Source organism: Rhinolophus hipposideros (assembly GCF_964194185.1).
Source record: "Rhinolophus hipposideros genome assembly, chromosome: 3".
Lineage (NCBI taxonomy): Eukaryota > Metazoa > Chordata > Mammalia > Chiroptera > Rhinolophidae > Rhinolophus > Rhinolophus hipposideros.
In genome coordinates this window covers 18,214,210-18,239,587 of record NC_138049.1, presented here as the reverse complement: position 1 = coordinate 18,239,587, position 25,378 = coordinate 18,214,210, and the positions used below count along the sequence as shown (strand labels likewise).

Genomic DNA, 25,378 nt, shown 5'->3' with positions numbered 1-25,378 from the left:
TCATTCCAGTTTCAGTTTATTGAGGAAAAAAAGCTTTTATTTCCTGATCATCACATACACTTGCTTTTTTTAAAAAAAAACTTCAATCTAGTTTTATTAATATCATGGATTTAGGACTTTAATTAGAGCCATAATGAGTTTCCTTTCCATATATATATATATATATATATATATATATATGCAAGTAACCCAGGGTGCTTATTAATAGGACAGAATCCCAAGTTTCCTCTCTATATAAAGCTGATTATATATAATCAGCTTTAACAAAAAAGAGAAAACCACTAAAAATTATATATAAGTATATATAATATATATTTTATATTATATATAAAGATATTTTTACTGTAAAATATACATAACATAAAATTTACCATCTCAACCATTTCACCTATTTTTAAGTATCTAGTTCAGTGATATTAAATACATTTATACTGCTGTGCAAAACACTTGCATTTATACCATTGCTTTATAACTAGTTCTACCAGTGATCTAACAGAAAGCTTTCTAAAGCACACGTTTTCATAGTATTTTAGAGCCAGCCAATTTCTATTCACTTTGATAAAAAAAGACTATTTCCACAATAATAAAGTCACATTATAATGTAGGAGTAACACTCAATTATCTTCACACCATGAGCTCCCTTTTATTAATTTTGAAGATTCTTGTGAAGCTTTTCAAAAGATATATGGATTTTATTATTATTTACATGATCACTTATAGAGAATAATTCATTTAATAATTCTCTCTTCATAATTACTATACCTTTTAAAAGACGTATAGTGACTAAACTTTAAGCAGTTGAATTTGAACTATTCACTGTAATACTTATTTTATGCTTATTAAAAGAAGACATGCTTTCTGGGAAAGACACAAAACTATGCATATTCAATAAGTTATACAAGTTTAAGCCAAATTTGGAAATATTCATTCTTTGCCACTTGATGGCACTAACATACCTAAGTAAACAAATTGTACTGGATTTGATATTGCCAACCTATTTTCTCCAAAAAATACGTATAGAAAATGCTTTGTACAAAATAGAAAATGCTTTGTACAAAACTGGAATAACACCATCTTTTTAATACCATAATCAGTGAGGACTTAGAATATGCATTATACTTATGTACGTTTGCATATAAGTAAATCCTTGTAAAGTTTGAAATTAATTTTAGATCCCTTTTAGAAGTCAGAGCTACATTGTTTGATCTTTGCATTAGAAGAGATTAAATTATTTAAGTGAAATATGTAACGTTATTTTTCAAAATGCATGTATATTATTTAACATACCACTGTGAAGTTAAGCAATGGAAACTAAAAGCAACAAATCCATCACAATTAAGTTCATTACAATTAAATAAAGAATGGACATACACTTTACTAATGGACTTTCTGATAGGACTTTCTCTTAACAATTAGCAATAGTTTCCATCCACAGAAAGACCAAGAAATACAGAGGGAATGCAGTGGAGACATCTGAAAAGGGCACGGATCCACCTCCTGTCATGCCATAGCATGGTATTTCGCCACATAGGAGCCAACTACATGATGATCCTGCTGGCGTGCTACAGTGTTTGGAAACGATCAGATGAAACACCTTTTTTTACCAATCCCCATATCATGTATAACTTCACAGCAAGGAAAAGGAGACAATAAATCTGAATAGGAGATGAGAAATTAGGCCAAGTGAAGAAATTAAGTGTCTAAGCTTCTGAGTCCTAACAACACAGAACAAAATCAGAAATGCAGTTTTAGAATCAAGAGCGGAAATCTGAATTTTATTTTTATTATTGTGACAATCTACAACTAACATATCACTTCATTTCAGAAATATGTGATAGTGAGTTTCCACCTACAAAGACACCATACTATTGAAGCTTACAAACGTGTATTTGATAAAGAAGCAGACATAGTGTGATGAAAACATTAAATATTTGATTTGAAATGTAAAGATCCATAGCAAATTCTGTTATTTATTAGCTACAATCTTGAGAAAGCAATTAAGCCTTTCAAATTCCAGTTTTCTCATATTATATAAAATGAGGATAACAATACCTCATTGGGTAATTAACCTCATTGGGTAATTATGAGGATAAAATGGAATATTTACATGAAAGTGTTATGCATAATACAAAATGCTTGTGTGATCATCTCTCAGATAAGATGCTGGATTCAAAGAAACTGAAATCTTTTAAACAGAATATTTATTATTCATGTACTTTAAAGACCAAGCCCACATATTGCTTATCAGATAGTCAAGCATTCTGTAGATTTTAATCACAAATAAATGAATGGAAACTCCATTAATTTGGGACTGTGAGAAACTGGTATTAAATATGACACATGATTTCCCAATTTTTGCCTAGTTATTTCCAAGTTGAAATAAAGGAGAATTTAAATAATATATTATTTTCTATTAAAAAGTTGCCTCACTTAGTTGTTCACTATGGACTGTAAAGCACAGACCATTTTAGATTTTAGACTGATGCCTGGAATACTAGTCTCAAGCATACTTCGCAATTGAGATGGTAATGATGATGACGGTGATGATTAAGAATCATTAGAGAAAATCCAAACTTGCAAACATCGCCAGCTAAATTGAAGATTTCCTAAGGGATGTCTTAGAGGGAAGGTTTGCTCACAAAGGTGCATGTGCTGTATTTGAACTGTTTATCATGAATATGTAATAATATACCCTTTTCTCCTATTATTAGTTACTAATAAAATTTGCATTGTGAGCCGGTTGAAAAGTGGTAAGAATTTGTGGTCACTTAATATTATCACAATCAGTAACGTCATTCTTCATATTAAGAGCAATACTTCAAAGCACATGGTATTATCTATATAGGAATATAGGATATATAAGGAAATTGAGACTCAAAAACTTTGAATGATATACTCAAGTTCACAGGAGTACAACTATACAAATAAGAAGCCTCATCTTTTTCAGTTCTTGTCCAGAGCTACTTCTGTTCAGCTTCTCTAACTCTACCCAGGTATCCGGGACAATAAGAGACACTAGTTCTGGCTCTATTATGCTGAAGAGCTAATAAAGACAGGCCACTACATTCAAAGAGGCTTAGAACATATCCTTGTATTCTACAATTTTTTCCGGGCATCTGATTTCTTTAAGGTTTGATTAAGTACATGAGAACGGTACATTCTCTATGTGATTGTGTACCCAAGTAGAATAATGGAACCTTGGTGGGAAGGTTGGAGGAAGTGGGATTTACCATGAAATGCTTTTCCAGATCTTACATTATAATGAGGAGCTAACTCCAAAGATTTTGTGAGGAATACAGAAATAAAGCACTTGTATCAAAGTGCTTAAAACTGTACATTATTTCACCATAATGAAATCGTCATATGAATTCAAGGGCTATATCCCACTTAGTTTTAAAGAGACAAAAATCAAATTTTCTAAACCAAAGCTATTAGAGAAGGTTTTAAAAGCAGCTTTTAAAAAAGTACCTTTACATCAGTAATTTCCTCACTATTACCAGAAAGCTTCTAAGAGTCACTATGGTATAAAAGCTACAAAACTATACCATCTCTTATTATATTACAAACGGAATAACAGATTGAAGCAGCTGTTGAAAAGAGCACTCAGTGATTCATTCAAGTTGCAAAAAAGTAACACTTGAGTCAGCCAGAAAAGTTACCATGAAGGAAATCCAGAATAAATTTCTGCAAAGAATAAACGATTCTAACACAAAGACAGAGGCACTGCGTTAATTCCAAGATTACTATAAAAGTAAATTGAGGACATAAAACTGAAGCTAATGAATAAATGAAGTAATGGAAAGCTGGTTGTATAATTTTATCTTCTCATCAGCAGTGTATGAGAATTCCAGCTGTTTCTACATCTTTGCCAATATTTGATCAGTTTGAGTCATTCCAATAAGGGCACAGAGGTATCCTGGTGGTTTGAATTTGCATATATGTAATGACTAATGATGTTGAATTTCTATCTTTTCAGGTGCCTTTTGCTATGTCTATATACAGTGGTACCTCGGTTTTCGAACATAATCCGTTCTGGAAGACCGTTCAAATACTGACACATTCAAAAACAGCCGACAGCTAGGCCTCAGGATCTTGCACTCAGCGGAAGCCGCGTGACATGTTCGATTTCCAAGGTGTGTTCGAAAACCTAAGCATTTACTTCAGGGTTTATGACGTTTGTACACCAGAATGTTCGTCAATGGAGACGTTCGAAAACCAAGGTACTACTGTTCGAAAACCAAGGTACTACTGTATTCACTGATGTCTCTGTTCAAATATTTTGCCTATTTTAATTGGGCTATTTTCTTATTATTGGTTTTTAATAGTTCTTTTTATATTCTGGACACAAGTCCTTTCTCAGATTTGTGACTTGCAAGTATTTTCTCCATTCAATGCCTTATTCTTTTTATTTTCTTAAGAGTGCCGTTTGAAGAGTAGAAGTTATTAATTTTGAAGTCAAATCTATCAGTATTTTTTTTCATTTATGGATTGTGCTTTTGGTGCTGTAGCCAAGAAATCTTTGCCTAATCCTAATTCACAAATATTTTATTCCTTGTTTTCCTCTAAAAGTTTCACTTGCTTTTTATTTTTTAGTTTCTTAAGGTATCAGCTGAAGTCATTGACTTAAAACATTTTTTTTCTAATATAGGTGTTTAGTCATATAAACTTCCCTTTAATTACTAATTTGCTACATTCCACATATCTTGATAAACTGTGTTTGCATTTTAATTCTCTTCAAAATACTTCCCAGTTTCCCTTTTAATTAATTTTTTAATGAAAGTTTATTGAGGTGACAATTGTTAGTAAAGTTACATAGAGCTCAGGTGTACAAGAGGGTAAACGGGGTCAAATATATGATGATGGTAGAACTGACTGAGTGGTGAACACATAATGTGAGACGTTGACGATGTTTTACAGAATTAATTGATTCTTTAACTCAAGCGTTATTTAGAAGTATGTTATTTAGTTTCCAAATATTTGGGGACTTTCCACGTATCTTTCTGTTTGATAGTTAATTTAATTGCACTGAAGACAGAGAATATACTTTGTAAGACATGAACCCTTCTAAATTTATTAACTTGTTTTACAGCCCAGAATATGCCTTGTCTTGGTTAACGTTCCATATATACTTTGTAAAGAATGCATATTCTTTGGTTGGGTAAGTGTCCTATAACTGCTGATTATGTCAATTGGTTTATAGTGTTGTTTGAGTTTTCTATGTCCTTCCTTATTTTCTTTTTCTTGTGCTAGCAATAGTTAAAGAGGGTTGTTGAAATCTCTGACTATATAATAATGGATCTGTCTATTTTTCATTGCAGGTCTATCAGTTTTTGTTTTATTTTGAAGCTCTGGTTTAGGTGCATAAACATTTAGGATTGTTATTTTCCAATGATGAAATAACACTATCTGTGGTAGGATTCTTTGTCTGACAGTAATATAGCCACTCCAGCTTTTTTTAAAATTAGTGTTAACACACTGTATCCTTTTATATCCTTTTACATTTGCATCTTTAAACATAAAGGAAGTTTCTTCTACATGGCATGTTATTAGATACTGCTTTAAAATGCTTTTCTTTAATCTATTCTGAAAACCTCTGAGGCATTTAGACCATTACATCTAATGTGATTACATCTAATGTAATGATATGCTTGGCTTTAAATTTACTATCTTGCTATTTGTTTTATATTTGTCTCATCTGTTCTTTGCTTCCTTTTATTCTTTTTTCTATAGAATAAAATAATAAAATGTGTTATAGTCATTCATTCCTTTTTTCAGACTGAGAATTTTTTAAAATCTCCCCTTCTGGATTACTACTTCTAACACTTTGTGGTGTTTTTCAGTGGTACCTTTATGGTGGATAGCACATTTCTTTCTGTGACTATCACATTCTACTGCCATGTGATATTATACCACTTCATATATAATATGAAAACTTTGCAACATTAAATATCCATTTGTCCCCTCCCAGACTTAGTGCATTTGTTGTTGCAGCTGAAGATGCTCAAAGATGCTCTTTCCAAAATCTTTAGTGTTCTCTTTGTTTTTTCATATTAGATAGTTTCTATTGCTATTCTATTCTTCAGTGCTACTGGTAGTTTTTTCTGCAGTGTCTAATCTGCTATTAAGTGTATTTTCCACATTAGACACTGAAATTTGCATTTATAGAAGCCTGAATTTGTTTCAATGTCTCTACTTACCATGTTTAGTCTTTACTGTTGAACCTATGAAACACAGTTCTAATGCTTCTTGTATTCACATGGAAAGGTATTTACTAAATGGTGCTTGTTGAAAGAACCAGTTAAATAATTTCTGTTTCTGGCTAAGACAGAATAATGGAGAATAGATTTACTCTCCTTCCTGAAACAATTACAATAACATATAATATATATGAAATAATAGTTTGTAAGATATCAGACATCAGGCAACAAAACAAGTGATCCTTGAGAGATGGGTAACACCAAGTAAACATCTTTCCACAAAATATAAGATTCTCTTTCTAATCTTCTTAAATTTTGTGAATATATAACGCCATAACTATTCCACACACATTATGCACGTGTGTGCATTTGTCTCCCACTGCTAAGAATTTAAGGTCTACAAGATCAGAGACTTTACTTTGTTTGATGGTATCACCTTTAGTACCTAGATCATACCCGGTACACAGCAGACACTCTAATATTTGTGGAAAGAATGAATTTACAAAGAATCTGCTTTTGTAAATCAATGACCAGTATTCCCTTGAATGTGTCAGAATTTAACCATTCTTCTAATTCCAGACATTTTGGTTGTTTTCAGTGGTTCACTATAATAGATGAAGATTAATAATTTATAGCCAAGTCTTTGTTCACATCCTTATTCCCCTAAAAAACAAAAACCAAAAAACCAAAAAACAAAAACTCTACAAGTGCAACTCCTTGGTAAAAGCCCAGGGAGACTGTGAAGGGTTTGAGATGTCCTGCACAGTGGCTCTCCCTTAGGTTGAACGTAGGGAAGTCACCACCAGTAGCCTGTGAGAGGGTTTTTCTCGGGGGATTTTGATGTCTACAGTACCTAATCTTCGTCATTCAGTATTTAGAAGAGTCCCAGGTAACAAAGTAATCACCTTCTACCTTTAATGATGTGGATGCCTGCTAAGCCATTGAGGGCACAAACTAGTTGCCGATGAGCTTCTTCACATTCAGTTCCACATTTCTTCTGCAGCGACGTCAGCAGCTCCTCCATTGTCATGGTGCTGAAAGAAGAGGCAGACTGTTCAGAACTAGGAAGAAAGTCCTAAATGAGATTATTATATCACGTGAGATCATCAGACTCTTACAGAGTCTGTGGTACTTCAGCATCTTTCTCTTCACCTCCATTTTTATCACTATCACTTTTAACTTAATTACCGTAGTCCCCTCTCATCTGCGGGGATAACAGTCCAAGACCCTCAGGAGATGCCTGAAACCACAGTACCCAACCCTATAAACCAACAAAATGTAAAGAGAAGGACAAAAGCGTTTCGTGTCTGGAGTGCAGCAAAACAAAACAAAGAAACAAAAAACACAACAAAACTCCACAATAGTCCTAATTTTAAAAGAAGTGCTCAAAACCGTTAAAAATAATTTTGATGTGATTTTCTTTCATAGTTGGGGTTCCACATATCAAAGAAAAGCCACCACACTTGAAAATAACTGACAACTCAGTCACAAGATCATGAATAAAACTGTGAGCTAGGCAGCTAACTACTTAAATACTGTCTATCACTACCATATTATCAACAGCAGTAGAAGGAAACTGATGATAAAACCTTTTTTGGAGTGGCAAGAACTCCCCGCGAACGGCCTGCGGGTGGCAGCAGGCCTGCCTGAGCCTCAGCAGCGGGTACAGGATGGAGGTGACAGTCCTTCTGTCCAGGCTGCTGAGCTTCAGAGCCCAGTCGGAAATCTTCCTGAGTTTTACTACTGCATCCTGGCAGCACACCTCATGCTGACGGTGATAGAAATGTCTTTCCACAGGAGAAAAGTGGAGCCAGTGGATTTCTTCTGTCTGAGGAGGTATCTGGATCTGCAGAGAGGAGAGAAAAGAAGATTTCACCTGGAAATGTCACTTTCCATCCCAACTCTGCTTATTTTTCTTTTTAATACTGTTAATCAGTAGAAACTTATCCTACTGACTTGGTCAATCACGTCTTTCTTTGCAGACCTCCACAGAACCTTGGCAATGAAGCTGTGCAGCAGCTGAGGGCGCTTCTTGCAGTAAGGGCGATATAGGAGTCGAACCCACCAGTGCTTGACACAGTAAGGTTCAACCCCCAGAAAGACCACCAACCCAAAAAGATCTGAAAAGAGAAACACAACAAAGCACATTTAGAATAATTGCATCCGTATTTATTACTATTTTGAATAATCACTTTCACAGACATTACATTGCACATAATACTTTCTATGAATTAAAATGCAGACTCTACAGGTTCTTGAATCTGAAAGTCAATTCTGATTGAACTCACATTTACTATTTATTTTGCTCTAGGTTTTATGCTAAAAGCTAAAATGTTTTAAAGTTTATAGAACCATTACACAAAGTTTGTACTTAATTCAAAAGCCTGAAATTTCCATCAGAAGTAAAACAAGAAAACCACTCAACTGAGTGTGACTGATCAAGAAATATATAAGAAGTACCACGCACTTAAACTAATAGATGCAACATTACCTGAATCAGAAAAGCAAAAGTTCTAATCACAAAAGTGAACCAATATTCCTCATACCCATTGATCAAATAATTCTACTTCAGGAAAAAGCTTAAGACACTAATAAAAAAGAGACAATATTTACCCACAGTGATATTCATAGCAACAATATACAGAATAAAAGTGACTCAAGTAAATAAATGATTATGATACCGACCCCCCCCATAAGAACTTTTCTCCCCCTGATCCAGCAGGTCTCGTGTTTGTTAGTTTTAGAACATGATACTTCTTATATATCTCTTGATTGGAAACACTCAATTTTATATTCCTCTCTTTTGCCTACTTAACATTATATATACCATAAGCAGTTTTCCATATATTTATGAATTTTTAAATATGGAAGACTGCTTAGGATACAAAGTTAAGAGGAAAAAATATATAAAATTATGCGTGCAGTATGAGTGCAAATATATATAAACCAATATGGAAAAGATTGGAACAGTGGTTATATCTTCAAATGAAGATTATGGCTGAGTGCAATTTTCCTTACATTTTTCTATATTGATAAACATGTTCACAATGGTCACGTAGTCTAACCTATAAAAAAACAAAACAACACAAAACAACACAAAAACAAAAAACAAAACAAAATAAAAGAATATTCTGAAGATGACAATAAATATTTAAGTTGAATTGAGTTACTTTACTGGTTCCTGAGTTTTAGTAACATCTGAAAATTGCCTATATGCAGATATCCAGAGATTTATATTTTCTGTTCAAACCAATCCAATTGCCTATATGCTACCCAGAGGCCCCAAAGATGCCTCAAAATCAATACTAGACACCTCATACTAGAGAATTCTTCCTTCTTCCCTAATGTTAATGTTTCAGATCTTGGTGCAGTTGTCACTTCCTTCTGCATCCCTTTTATGTGATGTCACAGAACCAGACATCTTGTTTGGAAACATACTATAGGTAGAATTTTATATTTATTTCATATATGAAAGTTATCTTGATTGTAATCTTAAATTTGTCTAAGTATTTAATAAACGTATCTTCCCCTCTAAGCTGTAAGCTTAATAAGGCCAGGGACCTTGTCTATCTTTTGAGCACTATTATGTCCCGCAAAGAATAAATAATGAACCAGTACACGCACCACAAAATACTTAAGTTATTTAAAGTCTGCATTTCAAAAAAAAAACAAAAAAAAACCAAACTAAAATAAATAAATAGATAAATGAAAAGTAAGAACAACAAAAGCAGCAATCGAAGCAGCTACCACTCACTGAATATTTAATATCTGTCAGGTACTGTGCTAAATGCTTTGAGTACTTTATTGTAATTAATCTTTAAAATACCTTATTTTGCAAATAAGGAAAATAAGAATTTGAATATTTAAGTAGCTTGTTTATGGACATACAACTGGTAATTCAGTATGTGAATATAGGTTTGTATATCCCCCAAAGCCAATGTTTTGTATATAACTATACAAATAAGTATATTATATAGATGTGGGGTGTAGTGGGTGGGAGGGGTTGGCAGTGTTCTTGCCTGTTTGACATTCTAAGCAGACTGACATTATTTCAGCTTGCCTGTAGAAATACAAAAGGCCTGGAAAATTATGGAATGAAAATATCTTGGCCTATTTCCTTGCTCAGTATGTGGCCAATCTGGGACGCACAAGACCTCTGGGTTGTAGCTAATTAATAAATCATCAAATCTGATTTATCTCTATCAGTCTAACACACTGGTTTCTCAACTGAGGTGGAGGGGTGCAGTTTTGCCCTGCAGGGGACATTTGCAATGTCTGAAGACATTTGTGGGTGTCACAACTGCAGGAATGCTACCGGCATCTAGTGGGTAGAAGCTAATATCCTAAAATGCACAGGACAGCTGCCAAAAAAAAAATAATTATCTGGCCCAAAATGTTAGTGGGGCCAAGGTTGAGAAATGCTGGTCTAACACAAAAAGGAAAACAAATGAGACTTCCACTTCCAAATATGACATAATAAATCGTGGCAGGCTAACATTCCCACTGCAACAACTACAAAAAGAACTGACACACTGTAAGAATCATAGTGTTAAACACGTCAGAGTTATGGAAGCAGAGGAAAGATAAACTAAAATTCCAGAAAGTTTGGAAAAGTTCTTTTTTAGGTAACTAGGGCAGGAGGATACTTTTGGGGGTGATTATCCTGATTGTGGAAACAAGTTCATGGGTTCAGAACAGGTTCAGGTTCAGAACACATGTCAAAAGTTTACAAATTTTACAGTTTTATTATATGTCATTCATACCTCAATAAAGCTGTTTTAAAAAAAATGTTCTCAAGAATTTATTGAATGAATGGTGACAAGTGTTCAAAACACCTACCAACATCTTACGTATCCAAAATAACCCACCCAGGTAACAGAAATTATTGCTCATATTTTTCTAAAATTAGAAAAAAGATAACTTTGAAGTTATTGTCATTTTTCTGCACCCTCTCAGCTAACTCCTGAGCTGAATGACATCTTATTAACACCTACATATCTAAAATACCTACAATTTGGGCAGTTTCCAAATGTAACAGCAGACCACTAAATTTGGCAGTTTAATTAGCCTGTTATTCTATAATATGTATCTTAATGTAACTTACTAAAATTATATGAATATTTAAATATGTACTTATAAAACCTTCATAGAAAATGCTTTTCCTCCTAAAAATAATCATCAAAAATATATTGTTTTTCAGGTCACAGCAATGGATGCTGACATTTTTATTTTAGCAGACTGATGTTATCCTGTTGAAAACAAACAATATACAAAAACTTGAATTTTCAGAAAGGTAAGTTTTGAAGATGAGTATTTGCCATGGGAGTTCAAGAATATTTATATTTTATAATTTAACTACATTTTAATGATAGCTTTTCAAAAAATTTATTATGTAAAACAACATTTACTTAAACTTTTAGTTTTAAATATTCACAACTTAAAGTTTTAAAAATGCACTGTCTGCTCTTTGGAGAAAGTAAGTTATATGCATGAGGTTATGTACAAGCCTGAGTTACACTGTGTGTGTGGGAGAGAGAGGAGAACTAGACACGAACTAAATGTGCAAAAAGAGGAAGGGTTGATGGAAGAATGGTATAACCATCTGGTGTGAGCTCATAAAGCCTACTAACATTTTATAACTGTTACAATTGGTAAAATCATGGTCCCCCTATTTATGCCTATGGGTTCAGGCAATAAAAATTATGGTCCTTATTTTTATGGACACAGCCAATTGAAATTAATTCCTTTTTCCTCTCTCGCTCTCTCTGTCTCTGTCTCTCTCTCATTCTTGTCAGGTTCGTTCTGTTTTCTACCTACCACTTTGGAACCTCTGCCTACACTCTTTAGGTGGGTACAGCAACTGTTCAACTTAGGACAACGGGACTACCCACTATAGATCTACCCCATGTATAAAACCAAAAATAATCTGATTCCATTTAAAAAAGATAAATGCTTGAAACTACTAGGACTCAAATATAAGTACATGTACTATCACTTAAATAAGGATTTCAGCAAAGGTGAAACATAACAGTACTTTTGCTTTAAACAATGCCAGCTTTTCAAATACATGCACCATGTGAGGACACCATCTACACATTACCCTCCAATCCTCTCTGTACTGGAGTGCCACTGATGCACCATCGGTTAATCCCACTCAAGCGCTGAGCCATTTCTGCTGCCTGATGAGAGAAATATGGAATAAAAAAGAAACATAGTTAAGTGCAGAAGTCAGGAACACATCTACGCATGAAAACAGCCACAAAAAGCTACGCTTCACTCATTGTTGATTGTCACAGTCGGCCAACTTCTAGCCCAGTGCTTCTCATTAGCAGGAGGACGTCACAGGTGCCCCCGCCCCCACCCAAGAGGAAGTATGTGCAAGTGTGTGCAGAATGAAAAGGTTCCCTGAACAACTGATACATCATTCAGATGTGAACCACTATACTAGGAGACATGACTTGTAAATTCAGGACAGGTTACAGACTGGCCAAAGAAGACAATAAAGACATATGACAAAGGCTGGATCACAATTCTATCTTCTGAAGTAGCATTTTTGCTCTCATCTAGTCTCTCTGATAAAAAACCACGAAAGCCCGCTTTGTCCCCAAGCTAGCAGAGCCCACATAAGCTTTCCGCCTAGCAGAAATGGTTACAAAAGTCCCTCAGCAGACTTGACTTTGATCTTTAACACACATAAACTGCCATCTTACTCAAACATATCTGGGCACTGCGTACAGAGCAATGGTTCAGCGTACCTAAGGCTTACGTAGTTCACAGCACACGAGAATAGGAAATGAGGAGTGATTAACTGCAAGCTTTTGCCTGATGTCAACATTGAATTATTAAATTTTCTATGGACAGTTTCCCCCAACCCCTTTCCCTTTTCTCCTCCCCGGCCCTTGGGAGACTCGGCAGAAATCCTCACCTTCACGGCAGGACATTCGACCATCTGGGCCTCATCCAGGCAGATCCTCCACCACTCCACGGCCACCAGGGGGCTGGGGATGGCCATGTAGCGCTTCTGGTTGCGCAGGCGGCGGCCGTCCTCACTGTTGCTGTGCGGGATATCTACGTAGTTCAGTTCTGAACGGAGGACGTCATAGGTGATAATGACTATATCCTGTTCTGCCAAAAAGTGAGGCTGTAAAAAGCCATCTTTCTTCACTCCTTGATATACCTAGGGAATAATCAGCACAGATGTAGCTATGGCAGAAAGGCTTATCAAAGACAGCTGAAATAAGCATTCACTCAGGCCCTCACAGAGCCCTTCCATTTGTTTAGGACCAACCATGCTATGAGATACATCCCACATCTTTCTAGAGAAAGACACATTTTAGTGTGGAAAACCAATGTCAGCAATGTGAAAGGAACTGTCACAGAAGTCAACGTGACAGCATCACAGTGGAAAGACCAAATCTATGGCAAGAGAAGGTAAATTCAAAGAGGACTTAAAATTTGGGGTGGGTCTGGAAGAATAGTGAGTTCTCCTCACAGTGGGGAAAAAGGGAAAAGAGCATGTAGGGAGGTTGATGGAATCAATAGCATATGCCAAAGCACAACGGCAAAACTAGAAGAGCAAAAGTACCAGCAAGAGCTGGTATTTCCTGAGTGTCTCTTATGCTTCAGGCACTGTGCTAAACTTTATCTCCTATACTCAGGACGGCGTTTTACTTATTATTGGATTCTCCCTCCATTGGATTTGTCCCTCCAGGACAAATTGGATTGTCCCTCCAGGACAGCGGCTGAAATAACATTTCAATAACATTTGAATGGAAAGAAGGAAAGAAGAACAGAATGAAAGAAGAACACTAACATTAGTGAACAGTAACACTGAATGACCACGTGTCAGCACTTTATCAAATCATTTAATTTTCACAATAGGTGTGTGAGTGGATACCATTTTCAGACCTTAGCACAGTTCCTGGCACGTAATAGGTGCTCAATAAATATTTGTTGAATGTGTAAATTCTTATTTTACAAATGAGGTAACTGAGGCTAGCCACAGAGGATGATTTGGGAGCTAAGAGGTGGCAGATGCGATAAGTAGCTGCTATTACACAATACCACCTTTGGAGTGCATTTCTATGTAAAAGAATACATGCTTATACAAAGACTTTTTCATTTACGTGATGAGTTCTTTTCAAAAGCTTTCACATCTTTCCACTTAAAGTGCTTTAACTTCAGAACTTCTGATGCCAGAAAAGAATAAACAATTCCCTGTTCTGTATTTTACTTTCAGTGTCCTCTTCAAGTTCTGATTTACTATTATCATTTCTTTAAATTAAGTTTTGGGATAAACAATAAAGTGACACAGATTATAAAAGCTACCCTGAAGAAGTAACAATGTGTCTTCCTACCCCAGGAAAGAGCCCAGACTGCCTTACCAACACTCGAAGAGACGACGACCTCACATGCCTGTTGATTTCCTCCACCCACTGATGACAGATGGAGCTTGGCGAGATGATCAGAGTCGCTCTTGTTGACACTGGCTCCATCGCAACAAGGCAGTGGGGGCAGTAAAAAGGCTTAATCTTCAGATTCTTCTCTTCGTAATTCACACATTTCGCATGTTGCCATAGGTGGCATTTCAGGCACTGAACGCGAGGCTTGTGGTCCATCTGGTCCACTTCACCACATATGCACTCAAAGCGATAACCAGAGGAATCACAGGGACTCACAAGGTTAGAATGCGGCACATCAGCCTCAGCGGGTTTTAGCGACTCGGCTTGGTTTTCTGCTGCATGTTCTTGCCTGACCTCAAGGACACATGTACTTTCAGATGTGGCAGCATCAGTCATTCCAGAGTCACTGGTAGCAGGGCAGTGATCTTCTGAATTGAGATCAAGGTTAGGCTGACTTTTTCCCTTTTCCGTGGATGGAACGAGCTTTTTCCTAATTTTACTACTATTTCTCCCAGCCTTGCAGTAATAATAGTAAGGATCATTGTCATCACCAGAGGTATTTGGTGGCAAGTATTCAGAATCTGTGTCTTTACTCCCTGATTTTCTGGATTCTTTCTGAATTTTCCTTGGACTCCACACTGCCTATGAGAAAATATTATTTAATTATTTTTTCCAACATAGTTATATTTTTTAAATTAAATTCCCAAGTTTATTTATATAAAAATCCAGTAACCTGTCTTTGCTACCCTTTTCCTTGATGAGAATCACTCCTGATCAGTGGCTTTTAATCTGCCTCCTATGAGAACCTTCCTTGTAGTCTGTAGGTACAGAATAAAAGGAAGGCTCTACTACTGTACAAGTAAGATTTGGAGAGAACAAAAATTAGAAAGATAAAGGGAGCTACTGATATTTTGGTATTAACCTCTTATAATTTATGGTCTGCCTAAATCAATGAAAGGTTAGTAGTTTATAATACATAAATATACAAACTAGGACAATTATAAAAATACCAAGTGCTAAACTATAGCATTTACAGAAAGTGAAAGATAATCTAATAGTTATTGCAATTAGCAAATAAATTCCTTCTTTCTTTCCTCCCTTCTACCTTTATTCCCCTCCTGCTATTTTTATTGAATGCCAATTCTGCACCAGGCATCGTCTTAGATGCTGGGGATACAAATATGAGGAATATTTAGCCCCTGATCTCAAAGGGGTCTGTTGGAAACGAGAGAACGGTAAAAAGTAAAACGGTGCTATAGGAATGGAAATGAGCAGTATATAACAGAGAGGCGCTATGATGGGAAAGTAGGTGCCAGCAACAGTCTCCAAGAAATGACGTCAGATTCAAGGTTGAACATAGGTGTTGGGACACTTAATAAATATTGAATGAATGGAATTAATTGAGGTTATTTTGTTGTTGTTGTTTGTTTGTTTTTAAGTGACAGAGGATTAGTAAAAGCACAGAAGTTTATTGTAGTCTTCTACCCTGGCTGGGGAAAAACGTTGGACATTCCCCCAAAATGTTGGAGACTTCCTATTCCAGGAAATGAATTTTTTATCTGCCATTTCTTTCACAGTATACAAGCTGATAGCTCCACGCTTGGACTTGTCATTAGTCTCTTCTTGATTAATGTTTATAAATTTGTAACTATTTTCTTGAAAGCAAATTGAAATTAATAGCCCCCAAAAAACAGTTTTATAACCAAATGTAAAAATTGTACAAAATGATGATATGGGAAAAAAGAATTTATATAAAAGATTCAAAATGTATACAAAGAGCTATGCAAAAGGACAGTATCATTAATCTTTTTTAAGTGTGGAATAAACTTTTTAATTGCCGACAACAGCACGATGAGGAGAGAGAAGCTGTTTTAAACTTTCTAGTATGCTGAAACAACTATTTTTATAATTGCCATGCACTTTTCTTTGGGCTAAATAGTAACCAAAGTGAAGTTTCTACTCTGATGGAACTTATATTCAGGAAGTAGAAAACATAAATCATAACCATAAGGGATTTTCCTAACTGGTTTGTTTTTTTATTGTCAGGCTGTAAAAACTGCAGTGTCAAGTTGGGATCTGTCAACTCATTCTGTAAGGCATCACATATAGCTTAATAAATGCTCTGTTACCTGTTTTTTTGTTTTATCATATATATCCTCTTCCTTGTAATTCTTCCCCAATGTAAAAGTCCCAGAAAAACCATGGCCTTTGATCTGTTTCACAAGACCTTCAAAAATTAAACATTTCAGCATCCGTTTCAGAAGACTCCTGTTCCGCTGAACATCATATCGGTATATAGAACTGACATACTTATAGATGGAAAGGATGGAAACTCCTTTTTTTCCATTCATTTCTTTCACAGCTGTCAGGATCATCACACGTGTAGCTAAATGCAAAAGGATATGCTAACTCAGTCAAAATAGTTCAAATTAAAAGAAAATAAAACTCAGTTAATCTTAATGTACACTGAGGACCAAGTTAAGAAAAAAAGTAAATCAAAGATTTATTGAAGGTATGTTGTCTGTATATCGTTAATCTGAAGAATACATACTAAAAATTTATCTTAACACATAAATTACTGTAATGGAAATAATTTAAGAATTACTTGTAAATTTGTTAATCTGACAAAGCAAATATTTAAGTTATTTTAAAAAACTCTGACAATTATCTATGTATTAATATATGCTATCATTAATAAGGGAAACATACATTTTTTTAGCAGAATTTGAAGCAGCTAGACTTGAGAACAAACAAAACCTGGTTTAAAGTGTCAGCTAAAGAAATTTAAACATAACAGATGGAGCAAGAACCACATGGACTAACTAAGTCAAATAAAAAAAATAAATCTTACTTTTGTTAGATAATATGACTTATAACCGACCCATTTATGCAAAGTATAAACAACTATAAAAACAATTATTCATAACAATTACAAGATACTGCTATATAAGAATTACAAGAACTATAACACAATACTGTAAAAAAGATGTTTTAAGAGATTTCATACTTACGGGGGCACTGAATTTTTTCTTTTGGTTCAATTTCCATATTCTGAGTTTCTGTATTTTTCACTTTTCCTCCAGAATAATGGGATGGGATGAAATAATTCACCACTTTTCCCTGATATAAACAACATTTAGTGGTCACACAGTGTTTTGCTTTCAACATCCTGAGCTGCTTATTAAAATTAACGCTCCTTCTATGAAGGAGATAGAAGAGAAATGTACAAAATTATGGAAAAAAGGGGTATATATGCTATTCATACATACAAACATTTTTTTATTTCAGGGCTTACAGCTCGCCATCACCTTTTAAAATTATGCATATTATCTTAAATTACCTAAATGTTAAGTTGGGACTTCTGCAATTAACTTTTTATGGCTTGTTTAAATATGGAATTAATGCACTCAATTTGTAATCATACGAAAAATAACTTAGAATTAAATATCTGATGAGCAGAAAATGTCAACTGTATACGCCTCCTCCTTTTTCTACAAAGGAAATAAATATTTTCTATTACCTACTCAAATCTGAAAGACTAACTTTGCAAACTTGACCCTATCAAAAGATTATATAATCACTAAGGTTGTGAGCATGGTGGCTCTACAGGTAATTACAGACATATCCTTATCTTGTAGCCTCATTTCAGCAGATTCAATATGCTGATTTTAGATTTCGTCATTGACAAACATGAGCTACATTTTCTCCGTTGAGTGTTTTTTGAACTTTAAAATTTATATGTTTAAATAGAATTACATATTTTGGATAAGGACTTAAGAGTTCGTTTCATCTAGCACTCCAATTACTAAGTTAGTTATCTTTAAACAAAGTTCTCATTATTAGATTCTAAGAGTTACATATCTGAGATTTGTACAATTAAAAAAAAATCGTTCTCAAAAGTAGTTAGTGGTCAGATGGAGAATCGTAGCAGTGACAAAACATTTGAGTTGTAATAGTCCTTTGCTAAGGGAGTTTCTCTGCCAACTAGAAGGCAGCTTGGTCAGTAACAGCGTATCCCCTTCCTAGTTGGCCAACATCACTTAAATCCCCACTGGGTCACAAACATCCTGTTCTCTGGGCCCACTTGAAGTTAACTAACAACTAATGTAAATCATTAGCTGCAGCATAAATCTAAAGTGTTGACTTAAGTGCCAACCCACTGTTAGACATATGATGCGTTTCGAGAACATATGTCCCCTGCTTTCCCAAGCCCCACAGGAATCCTCCTACCTCAGGAAGAGTCAAAGCATCTTGTTTGACATCTTGTCGAGTATGTGTCAGAATTAGAGCCAAGACCTCCACTGTCTTTCCAAGACCCATCTCATCCGCTAGGATTCCACCAAGCAACTGTGGCCCAGCAGTTGGGTATTCGCGGATGATGCTAAAAGAAAAAACAAGAATAATACATCATTGGAATGCAAACAAAATTATATTGTTCCTACAGAGAACTGGAAAAAATGCATAAAGTCTAATTTTTAAAAAACTTTTAGGATGAAACAATTCAAATCCCTAGGTCACGAACATAAGAACTGTGACAATCAAAAAACTGCCTGAGCTGACAGCTGTCTGCAGGAAACAAGAGAGGTATTGGTGAACAGCCATCATTTTTTTTCTTTTATAAATATAAGGAAGCACGTCTGCCTTCTTTCTGTGAATGTTATGAATTTGTGAATAAAAAAATAAAGGCAATAACTACTGATTCACTAATTAGCTTTATGATTCCTAAAACTCATTTATAACAGATATTGACAAATTTAACAAAAATATAAAAACTGGCTCATAATAAGATGATATTTTTACTTAGAATTATAATTTCTTTACAGTCTAAAGATAAAAAACAAACAAGTTAGGAAAATTCCTTAGGGTTGTGACTTACGTTTTCTACTTTCTGAATATAAGTAGCAATAACTAACCATCTTTAAGTCTATTGTACAGCATTCATTTACTGAAGAATGACAAGTACTATTAATTCCGTCTATCCTATCTATAAAAGTGTCTAATAAGACTTTAATTTAGTATTCCTTCTTGAGGTACTGCCAAGGCTAAAGACATATGCTACCAATTTCATACAGGTTTTTATAATATTTACCTTTAATACCAAGCACACAAAGTTTTGCCTTACCAGCCTGTGTAAGGATTGTAATAGAGTTTCAAACCATCAGATGTAACAATCTCTCGCCATAAAAAGTGTAGGGCATTTTCTAAAGAGAAACATAACCATAAAAACAAGTTTTTGTTTGTTTTCTTTCCTGCTAGAGAATCATACTAAAATAAAAATAAGTTAACAGTATACCCTACGAAGCCACATACATATGAGAAAAAGGCTAGGATCCCTTTAATTCTTTTCTTCACATATTATTCTTTAGCTTCCTTTGCTTTAGGCACAAATATTTTCCGTATAACAAGTGATAAGACAGAAAAACAAAAGCATAGCAAATTACAGAGAATTAACAGCAGAAGAAAATTTATACATAGAACCAACTCTTACCTTATAAAAGAAAGCTTATCTTTTATATATCTTTCAAAAAGTTGCCTGAAGTCTTTAAATAATTCAACAGACATATGCTAGTAGGTTAATGCATTCACCTACATCAGACCTAACCTTTTACATGGGTCTGATAATGGGAGGAAAGGCTTAGTTAACCGAGGAAAGAACATCTGAAACTATAACACTAAAGTACTGATTGTTTCAGATAGAATCTTCTATTATCCTTTCCCTTAATATTTTATATTAAGTCAACTGTAAAATAGGAAGTATGTCGCTACCCACCAGTGAAACAGCAAGTAATTTTTTGTTGCCTTCTTTAGGGATTAATAGATGAAGTAGGAATATAGATATATAGGGTTTATAAAATGGAACGACTAAAAGATAAAATGCTTCAAAGTATGGGAACCATAGGGAACAATAAGAACTACTAAATGAAACATAGGATTTAACCAACAAAGTCCCGTTTATGGACAAAAAAGAATGAATTACCAATACATGCAGCATGGAAAAATCTCAAAAACATGCTGAAAGAAGCCAACTCTCCCCCAACCCCCTAAGTGTCCCATTTATTGTATCTAAAACAGGCAAAACTAAGTTATGGTGACAGTAGTTGCCTCCCGAAGGGGCTAAAGTAGGAGAATTGACTGGGCCATGAGGGAACTTTCTGGGGTGATGGAAATATTTTGTCAGCACTGCATGCCAGAAATATAAACAGAAAAAGGTAAAATAAATTTTAACAGTTTATTTTTTTTAGCCCAATAGAACCAAAATATTATCATTTCAATATATAATCAATATAAAACTTACTAATGAAGTATTTCATACCGTTTTTGTACTATTTAAAACCTGGTATATATTTTTAACTTACAGCACATATTTGGACGGCCACATTTCAAGTCTAATGAGGCATGTGTGGCTAGCGGTTACTTTTGGGAAAGTCTAGTTCTATGTCTTAATTAGGTTGTTGCTTGTGCAAATGCATAGATTTATAAAAATTTATCAAACTGTGCCCTTAGTGTTTATGCATTTTATTGTATGTAAGATATATCTTAATAAAATTAAGTATTAATGAAACATTATTTCATTTTGGAGAAAAAAAATAATCCAGTCTGTGGGAAATTCTATAGAGCTGACAATTTCTTCAACACATGAATTTTAAGGACAAAAAATAGAATGAAAGAGCGGAGATAAAAACCTATGAATTAAAATAAAGTTAAGAGGCAGCAATTAATTCCAATGTACAGATGTTACTTGGATTCTGACTTGAACAAATTAAAAGAGAGAGAAAAAGAGAGAGAAAGTTAAAAGGAGAGAAGAAAGAAAAGGGAGGAAGAGAGATTTGGTGATATTAAGGAATTATTGAGTTTTAAATTCATTACTGTATGTATTTTTATACCTGCTTAAAAGAACACTTATCTTTTAATGAAACAAACGGAAATATTAAACAGATGAAATGATACACGGGAGATTATTATTTCAAAGTAATTCAAGGTATGGGAGGAGAAGTGGGAAGAAATAACACTAGCTATGAATTGATATTTATTTTCTAAAATAGAAAGTTTTAAAAAATGAAGTTTGTTGGATTACAAAATATAAGATGAAACTCATGGGAGAAATAAGAGCTATTCGTCATTAACTAAAATAAATATAGGAAGAATGAGAAATAGTTATCACTTCACTTCCTAGAATCATACAAAAATCTCATGTTATGCCCATCCCCTTAAAGACCGTGATAAAGACGTGGCATAAATGACTCCCTTAAACCTACTACTTCCATGAAAACATTTAAGAGATGACATTTTATTTTTTTACTTTGTAAAGAAAACAAATGAAAACCTAGAAACATTAGCATAGTCGCACGTAAGTCTCCCACTTTTGTAAACGTCCTTTCTGTCACTAACATTCACCATCAAACTGTGAGGGCTCTTGCAGATGATTGGCAAGATTCCCTTCAGTTCAGGTTTCTAAAGCATTTCTTGGTTGGAAAGGCACGCAAAAACATTTCTTGGTTTATAAAAATTCCAATCAAGGGGGGGCCTTTATTTTGGCTAGAAAAAGCAGTTCAGACTTTTATGGATAAGAAAAATCACAAATGAATTTTTCTAGACTTCAATTTTGAGGGCTTTCTTAAAAAATGACTTTGTTCATAGTTAATGTCCATTCTATCCCATCTTTTCCACATGACTTGTTGAATGGTCAATGCTTCTCCGCTCCCCACCCCCACCCTACCTCCCTCTCATACACTCCCTCAGCACAATGAGCCTTTCCTGAGGCATCTTATACTTGCCACTGGCCGGAGCACTTCTGAAGTGCTCTTGTTGGAGCATCCAGTTGACAGCCTCTCTTTGGTACGGTCTCAACACAGGAATCAATGCGGGATGCTGGACGTCCACTTGAACGGACTGTGTTTCTTGCTGATGTGTTTGCTTCACAAAGTGATAGAGCTCATCAATGTCCTGTCCCTCTGGCTCACTCTCTGAATCTTCCTCTTCCTCTTCCAACACATCTGTATACCCAACGACAGTGGACTCAAAACAATCCAATCCACCTTTTAGAACTACCAAGCACTTCTTACTTCAAGACCGCATCATACACTCTCCCAACTCTGGGGCTTTACTCAGTGTTTTGTGACTGGAAGGTCCTATCCTTAATTCTTCAAGATCAAAAATCTACCCATCCATCCTTCAAGATCATTCAACTGCTACTTTTTCCATGGTATTTTCTTTTGTTTTCCCTGGTTGGAATTAATGTTCTCCTCTGTGCTCATATAACACTCTTATACTTTGCATGCAGCAATGCACTACAGTCTGTTTGGTAGCGCAATCATTTATGAGCACTTGTCCTTTCTGCATTGCACTGTATTACTCTTTGAGGGCAAAGACTGTCTTTCGTTTTTATAGCTCCTCAGAGCAGCTGGCACATGCTTTGTCTATCGTAGATAGTTAGTAAACATTCGAGGAACGGAATGTGAATATCTTTTGCAGTTTATAAAAGGATAATTTATTTCACTTTTCTCTTCATGTGAAAAATATCCATATGCAGACATAATTTCTCCGTGTCTAAGGCAAGGGTTCCCATTCTATTTCTTATGAATAAATAAAATAAAATAAAATAAAAATAAAACAGACATTTGGTAGCAGTTATAGCTAACTAGGAGGTAAATGTGTAAACCATTAATCCAAATTTATAAAAATATCAGATTCATTTGCTGGGCACAGTTGCCATGTGGAAGATTTGTGCTGACTATAACATGAAAACAAAATTCAAAATCTTGATCAAATTTACAACCTCTTTTTAGCTAATAATTTATTTCCAAATTGTTTCAAAAAGGTCTATAAACTTTTAGAGAACATATTGCATATGCTCTAAAATGTACCATAAAATACATAATTTACGTTTCTCAATAAAAAACATGCTATGAAGATTTTCAAAATGTTATATGCTTGGTTATTTCAGATTATGCCAATAGTTGTATAATCTAGTACTGGAAACTAAACTGAAGTTTTCCTTTGAAATTCTTTGAAATTTTTCTTTGAAAAGTTCATATTGAATTACTGTTAATGGCAGAATAATTTCTTATCTTAACTTTTAAAGTCTCGATATATTTAAAGGTATTCCTTCCAATTCTGATACCAGAGACTTTTCCTCCTTTTAAGACTTTAACATAAAAGAATTTACTTTTATTAGAATTGTGAAGCTTTGGAAAGAATGTCCTACGGAAATAACAATCAAGCCAGACGCTGATTTCTCAAATATTCCAGTATGAAAATTTGCCCCTGAGATAGTGCTGGCCCACCAGGAGCAGGGCTGGAGATTTTGAGCCATTTCCCAGGAGTGTTGATGGGCTGCCCCAAGCCAGCCTCACTCTCCCTTGGGAACCAATGGCTGACAACTCTGAAGCAGCAGTCCTGACCAAGGGTGCAACGTCTTGCCAAGAAACAGTAGCAAAAGTAACTGGTCTTTTGGGAAGTAGGCTCTTGAGATAGTTTGTCAGACCCCAAAGAGGAGGAGGAATAAAGGCCAGCCAACAATCTCTGGCCACGACAAAATAAACGCACGAAAATATTGCAAAAATTCCAATCAACTCAAGATCCTTTAGACTCTGCCTATTGACACTGCAAACGTTTCTTGACTGGTTACTATAAGCTAAGCATAGTAGTAAGCAAACAAAGACACAAATCATATTAGTGGAGGCATTTCAGAAAAGTCATACAGCAATTTTATGGAGGTTATTTCATTTTTATTACGGTTTTATTAGTTCTTTTCATGGTTTTTATGTATAAGAGTTAGGGAAATCCTGTACCTCTTAAGTAATAGCAATTTCAAAGTTTACTTTAAAAATTACCTGGAATAAAATTGTATAACTTTTCCATCACTCTCTTCATGAGCTGATTGAATTTTTTCATTCTTGAATTTGCCTCACTCAAAAAGTCCAGTTTCGCTAGGCCATTTTCCAAAAGATAAATTCCAACCTACAAAGAATCAATCAACATAGAAATAGTTTTAATTGTATTACATCACTCTGTATAAGGATATAAAAAAAAACATTTCTTACCATCACTATTTTGAAAGATATTTATAGCATTTGTTCCATAAAACTAAATATATACCTATCAAACTTCCTTCACATAATTTTACTTTCAATTGTAAATTCATTCTACAAATGCAGTGCCTACTATGTTCCATGTACCATTCAAATTGCTAAAAAAAAAAAACCAAACAAAAAACAAACAACAAAAAACAACAGCACAACTTCTCTAAAGGCAACCAAACCTGGGAGATGTGACAAGAACACCAATTCCACCTACTGAGTCTATGATTCCCAAACTTGATGAGCATCAGAATAATTAGTTGACTAAATTCCAGATTCCGCGTTTTTAATGCAGAAGATTCTGACACATATGCTAAGATACTTATGCACAGATTTGGGAATCCCTATTACTAGATCAAACATTAAAATATAGAGGAAAAGTGAACTTGATTAATGTTTTCTATCTTGATTCTGGTGAAGCAATGCAGTATGAAGTTCTACAGTAGAAAAACTTGAATTTGAATAATGGCATTGGTATGTAGGAGCTAAATAAACAAGCAAAATAACTGATTTGTTTTGACCCAAATGTTGTCATTTGCAAACTGGAGAAAAGCCCATAAAGAGATAGCAGAGATGATGCAATTTTAAAACATCCTAATGGTAGGTACTCAGTAAATGCAGTTTCTCTCATTTCCCTCTATAATCCTGGACCTGGTTTCCTAATCACTGAGATTCTCATATTCTTTCACTAAAGAAAATT

The 25,378-nt window shown here is 34.7% G+C and overlaps 1 protein-coding gene across 5 annotated transcripts in view; it reads right to left on the bottom strand.

Moving 5' to 3' along the window:
• SHPRH (SNF2 histone linker PHD RING helicase) overlaps nt 1–25,378 on the bottom strand; it is a 74,504-nt gene that overhangs the window by 38,979 nt on the left and 10,147 nt on the right. For all 5 annotated transcript variants that reach the window (XR_013993095.1, XR_013993096.1, XM_081044610.1 and 2 more), the window contains exons 3-14: nt 24,433–24,559; nt 22,375–22,593; nt 19,722–19,800; nt 18,830–18,980; nt 17,611–17,719; nt 16,729–16,985; nt 14,582–15,241; nt 13,123–13,374; nt 12,298–12,376; nt 8,154–8,317; nt 7,787–8,043; nt 7,110–7,231 (exon numbers count right to left, since the gene is read on the bottom strand). Coding sequence is in view for 3 of the 5 variants with exons in the window: in XM_081044610.1 (XP_080900736.1) it covers nt 7,110–7,231; nt 7,787–8,043; nt 8,154–8,317; nt 12,298–12,376; nt 13,123–13,374; nt 14,582–15,241; nt 16,729–16,985; nt 17,611–17,719; nt 18,830–18,980; nt 19,722–19,800; nt 22,375–22,593; nt 24,433–24,559 (2,476 nt within the window). In the remaining 2 variants the exon portion in view is untranslated. The remainder of the gene's footprint in view (nt 1–7,109; nt 7,232–7,786; nt 8,044–8,153; nt 8,318–12,297; nt 12,377–13,122; nt 13,375–14,581; nt 15,242–16,728; nt 16,986–17,610; nt 17,720–18,829; nt 18,981–19,721; nt 19,801–22,374; nt 22,594–24,432; nt 24,560–25,378) is intronic.